At 40.9% G+C, this 6003-nt stretch overlaps 1 protein-coding gene across 4 annotated transcripts in view; it reads right to left on the bottom strand.

The window, feature by feature from the left end:
* LOC109851263 overlaps positions 1 to 2969 on the bottom strand; it is an 18136-nt gene extending 15167 nt beyond the window's left edge. For 2 of the 4 annotated variants that reach the window (XM_020421327.1, XM_020421319.1), the window contains exons 1-3: positions 2681 to 2969; positions 2511 to 2602; positions 2240 to 2311 (exon numbers count right to left, since the gene is read on the bottom strand). In XM_020421327.1, coding sequence (XP_020276916.1) covers positions 2240 to 2311; positions 2511 to 2602; positions 2681 to 2818 — 302 coding nt within the window. In that variant the 5' untranslated portion in view covers positions 2819 to 2969. Of the gene's footprint in view, positions 1 to 589; positions 984 to 2239; positions 2312 to 2510; positions 2603 to 2680 lie in introns of those variants that run through there. The other 2 variants (XM_020421342.1, XM_020421335.1) reach the window with 2 other exon arrangements.

A 6003-nucleotide genomic window follows, 5' to 3' on the forward strand; every position in this document is an offset into this window, starting at 1 on the left:
CAATTAAATGGTTATTTGAGCAAACAAGATGCTCGCTTCTTGGACAGCACAAGAATAAAAACTGTTCTTTAAGCATTTTGTAAGGCAGTTGATTCGTTATACTCTTAGAGAAGACTGAGCAGGAACATTATATGGTTTGGTAGCTTAAGTTTCAATATGTCCAAATTACTTATCTAGACAATTAAGCAGACACTTAGTTATAAAGGTCCCTGAAGTTCCAAGTAGGATCTCTTCGAAGAGAACAGTAAAACTTATACATATGTGTCATTCTTATATAATTTAGGCAGTATATTCTAGCATCACACATGCCTAACGCTCTAATTTATAAAAAAGGACCTTTCATTATAAAGAAAGAAGTTGAAGAAAAAAAAGAAAACTACTCAATTTGTACAGCTACCCCAAGCATCTTGATGCCTGTTCAACTAAGATGAGAAACCAAAATAAGCTTAGGTATACTACCATCAACAGTCAAGACTCAAGACATATGCCATGTACAAGATAAATGATTTATTTTGCAGTTTAGCCACGTGCAAACCAAAATCCAATAACCAAGACATATCCAAAAGAGAGAGAATAACACAAAATCAACCTTATAATGACTAAATCAAAAAATAATCTCCAAGTAGTGTCGATCTTCCTAAATACTATTATCTGACCCATTCAAATAACTGACCAATTCAGGCACTAATTGATCAACAAGAGGATAATTTGTTGAGAGGATAAAGGGTAGTGGGTTGTTTGAGAGAATCTCTCTCTCAGATATTGAGGCAGTCTTTGAGGGGGTGAAGATGATGGAGTGTAGCCTCTATATATAGAGTAGTCTTCTCTTCGAGAAAACACAACACAGAAAAGAAAAAACCTCAATATCATTAGCGGAGCCCCCTCAAAAACCCATCACACTTTTCTCTTCCGTTTTCGCACACTGGTGTCAGAGCTGGTTGTCCAATGGTTTATATCTATCTCCATAAAACCAGTAGCTACCTTTCTCTTCTAAACTAAAGAGTTATATGTACCCTTCTTTATGGCCATAAATGTTTCTGTACCCACAGCTTTCCCTCTCTCACCTACCCTCTTCCCAAGAAAAGGAAAAAGCTTTGAGCTACTCCCAAACCTCACACGTGAATTCCACTAGCCAAAAGTTTTTTTTATTTGTGTGGTTGTGTAATTCTCTCAACAACCATCACGTGAGTCTGCCCCTACCATTACCCTTTTTTAAATGTTTTTCCCTAAAGAGCACAAAAGTTTCTTCTCACTTCCAAAAGTAGCTTCTTCTTACATGAACCTACTTCCATTAAATTCTAGCGGCGACCCCTATTGAACCCACCGGAAGGGTGTGTTGCTAAATACAAGGGTGTGTTGCTAGATACACACAAGAAACAAGGGTGTGTTGCTAGATACACACAAGAAGTTGAATATAGAGCTTGTAATATGGCAACTACACATATTGTCTAGATAAGACGGTTTTTGATTGATTTAGATCTCAATTTGCTAGAAGGACCTATTGATATTTATTGTGATAATCAAGTAGCGATTAGCTTGATCAATAGTGGCGCGAATACCTCCAAAGAAAAATACATTAAGATCCAATATCACTATATTCGAGATATTGTAGAAATGGAGAAGTTAAAGTAACTTATATCACTACTACAGATATGATTACTGATCCTTTGACAAAAGGAATACCAACGGAATCCTTTATCAAACATGTAAGTTTGGTGGAACTTTAGCATAAATAAGTCTACATAAAATTTCATGAATTATGAAATAAGAGTTACTCTCTATGAATAGTGTGAGTAATGGTGGGAAGAAACATCTGATCTCACGGATAGTGTGAGACATATCACTTAGTTTCATTGGTCAAGTGGGAGATGTTATTTGGCCCATTCAAATTAGTGACCAATTCAACCACTAATTGCTCAATGAGAGGATACTTTGTTAAGAGGATAACGGGCAGTGGATTGTTTGAAAAAATCTCTCTCTCAGATATTTAGGCAGTCTTTGAGGGGGTGGAGATGATGGGGTGTAGCCTCTATACATAAGAGTAGTCTCCTCTTTGAGAAAACACAACACAGAAAAAAAATCCCATTACCGGTGCCCCCTCAAAAACTCATCATACTTTTCTCTTCTTCCATTTTCGCACAAATACTACAATAACCAAATCCATGTAAAAAAATATCATCAGTTCACTATAAAAATAAATTTTAATTTATAAATTTCTACAGTGTAAATTGAAAAACACCTCATAATCGCCATAGAGTAGAGCATCGCTAACAACTCCTCCGAGTTCAGAGCATCACTAGAAATCCCTTCTCTGCACAATTAAACACAACATAACAATCAAAATATGGTTTATAGAATAACAAATTTAAAAGTCCATTCTACAGCTAAACAGGATCAAACAATGCTAAAAATAAAGCGCGTTACTCGATCTAAATTTCCTATTTTTTCAACTAAATACCTCACTTTTATATCATATATACAAATTTTAATTACCAGTTATCGACTTTTACCTGAAGAAGGGATCTTTCTGTTGAATTTCCACAATTGCAGCGGTCACATCGATGGGAACGGGGAGGCAACCTCTACTCCTCCAGGCGCTAATCTGAAACAAAAAGGGACCAATTTTTTTCTAAACAAGGTTTAGTTTAGAGATTGTGCCTAAAGAGACAAGGATCGTTACCCTTTGAAGAGCTTTGGCCACTGAATCGGGCGAAGAGGAGAATAGGGATTCTCTGACGAAGTGCCACTGGTCCCAACTCGACCAAGGAACGAGCTTGTAGCCTGAGGAGAGCTCGCCTTCTGATCCCAATATCTCCATTGAAGCAGAGAAATCGAAAACCCTAACCCTAGTTAAGATTGTAGCAGCAATATACGAAGAGAACGATGAACTGCGCAGGGGTCGGGTGTAGGATTTGCTCGTAACCGGTTCAGCCAGTGTTATCGAGGCGCAAGGCGCACGCCTCACTGAAATGTGAAGTGTGAAGTTCTATGAACTGTGAACAGCAGAAAAAATTAACTACACAGATATTTTTGTTTCCGTATTTTTTTTCAAAAAAAAAAATGAAACGCGTTTGGTAACCGGGGCATTTTTTGACTTGAACATTTACAAAATCCAAAAATTAAACACTTTTCTCAAAACACCAAAAAAGTGTTTTGAGATTCCGTTTTTTTCATCTAAGCCGCCGCCGCTCGCTTGCCCGCCGTCGCGCGGCTCTTCCGCCGCCACCCGACCTCGCAAACCCCCGCCGCCCGCCCGCCGCTGCCGGTGCCGGCGGGGGGGTGGCCGCGCCGCCACCTGTCGTCGCCAGCCCGTCGTTGTCACCGGCGTAGGCTACCACCCGCCATGCCCAGGTGACGTCGCACCGACGGTGGCGCGACCAGCCGCCCGCCGCCGCCATGCCGCTCGCGATAGCCCGTGCGGCCCGTCGCCTCGCCTGCGCCACCTTCCGCGCCCGACGCGTCGCCGGCGACGTAGCCCGCCCCAGTCACACGCCACATCTCGCCCGCCGCGCGCACTCTCGCCGCCAGCTGGCCTCCCGCTGCGCGCACCCTCGCTGGCGGCGCCGCCAGCTCCTCGGCGGCGCCGCGCGCCCCCTCGCTGGCGGCCGCGCGCCCGCGAGCCGCCCACCGACCCCGCGCGACCGCGTCACCCGTCAGCCAGCTCGCGCCCCGTGACCGCACCGCCGCCGCATCGGCCGCGTTAGCCGGTCGCCGCCGTAGCCCGCTCGCCGCAGACCGCACACCGGTCGCGCCAGCCATTGCCTGACCGTCGCGCCTCGCGCCCGCCCGCCCGTCGGCCGGCCGCCGACCACCCGCCCGTCACCGCCGCTATATAATAGTAACTAACAATGGTGTTTTCAAAACACTTTTGAAAAAGAAACACATTGGCATGGTGTTTTTCTAAAAAACACTACAAAAAAATCACCATAGTATCCAAACACACCCTAACATATTTAATAGAAAATTTGTGAAACCCCTATAAACTTAAACACAAATGCAACAACGCATCATCATCTTTACAAAAAAAAGATCACATATAATCAGTGCAAAAATAGATAATGATTAAACAACAACAATATAAAATAAATATGTACTCAAAAAACAAATTATTTTCAAAAAGGAAAAAGAAGAAAACAAGAAAAGAGAAAAACTGTAAAAAAATAACGTGAATATTGGTCGGCGGTGGCGGAGGAGTCTACAGAGTTGGTGGCATCGCTCGGCGAGTTTGGATCAAGGAGTGAGACAGTGAGAGATTGAGGAGAGGAGTAGCCACTGTGAGAGTTTGAGGAGAGAACCCTAAAACATAAGGGTTTATTGAAAAAAAAGACCTGAAACCCAAGCTCACTACAGGCCCAAAACCAGACGCCTTAAAGCGGTGCGCCCAACGAGCGCGCTAGGCTCAGCCTGCAGCGCCCCGCCTCTGGTGCAGGGCGCATTCGCTGCAGGCCACAGCACCTCGCGCCCGGGTTCAATGTTTTTTACTATAAGCCCTTTTCAATCTTTTATTTTTAAATTACTCCCTTACTTTATTAAAATTAGCATGAGGTCCTCCAATTCTATGTTCCCCTCTATTCTCCTTACTAAACTCCTAAATAAGATATTATATTTGCCCTCACATTCTCAATTTTTTATTCTCCTATTTTACTTTTCCTTTCTTTCTCTAGTAACCTCCCAAACACAAGTTCATCATGCTTGAAAGTTCTAATTAAGGAAAGGAAAGGTAAAAAATAGTTTCATAATAAAATCCGAGTTGTTTATATATAGCAATAGAGCGCCAAATATTAAATATTTTAAGTAGATTTTTTTACTCTCTTCTATACCCAATTTGAAAGGGAACAAAATCATAACTTTTTTATGAAAATTTTTACTTTCATACACTCCATATCTTCCTTAAAAAGACTCTCAAATGAAGTTGAGCAATCCATTATCATCGTCTACCCCTCAACCAAACACATTGTAAGCTATTTTCCATTTAGGGATATTAATTCTCGTAAATTTGTGCAAAAATCCAGGGTTTAAAATCCAGGGTATTTCAAATCCAAATCTTTAGTTTGGATTCTAAGTTGAGCTAAGATTTCAAATCAAATTACTTTGAAGAGATGGATTTGAAAGCCCAAATACACGTCTAAACCCTAGATTAGATCTAGGGTTTAGGTCTCCCCCTTTCTTTTCTCTCGCCCATTTCTGTCAAAACCTAGATCTGATCTAGGGTTTAGATTGTGATCTTCGCGGCTAAAACCCTAGATCAGAGCTAACACTCGCAATGTGACCGCCATTCATGATCGTTTATGTTATTTGAACAATATTCCGATTTTTCTAATTTTTTGATGATTTCATTATGCATACGGAGTGCTTGTCTCATCTCAAAGGTACAATTTTTTTATTTTATTGAGAATTTTGTTCTTTTTATTTTATTGTGATTTTAATTTACTTTTTGATTGTGGTGGCCAAACCCATTTTTAGTTTAACTACACTCGTGATTCATGCATCTGCAGGTGAATTTGTACTGTGAACATCTACAATATCATATTAGTTTCGACTTATGTCTTTGGAACGTCATTTAATTTTAACACAATAGTAACTCTTTTATGTTGAGTCTATTTTGCTTTTGTAACAGCTTTCATAGGAGATTTTTCACAAACTCCAAAATAATAGGAAACACAGTTTTGCTCGATGGATTCCCACATAGGGCCTTAAACTAAAGCATGTAGTTTGTGTTTGAAAAGAAAACATAATTTCTGATTAATTACAGTCCTCAGAATTCATAGTTTTTTTGTTACATGGGAATTACTTACAATTTTGTGAACATTTGTATCCTCTGACCTCATAATTTTTTCAAGGGAAAATTGCTTGAGGGAACCAAATAAAATTCGGCTATGCATCCCCACCCCTCAACTAGAGTCAAACACTTGGGGGCACCTTGACCCAAGTACTCATGCTTTCTCACCCCAAACCCAACAGTGTTTCTCTACTTTATAGTGTATTTTTCCAGCATTACTCATT

The sequence above is a fragment of the Asparagus officinalis genome, chromosome 1, assembly GCF_001876935.1.
Source record: "Asparagus officinalis chromosome 1, Aspof.V1, whole genome shotgun sequence".
Taxonomy (NCBI): Eukaryota; Viridiplantae; Streptophyta; class Magnoliopsida; order Asparagales; family Asparagaceae; genus Asparagus; species Asparagus officinalis.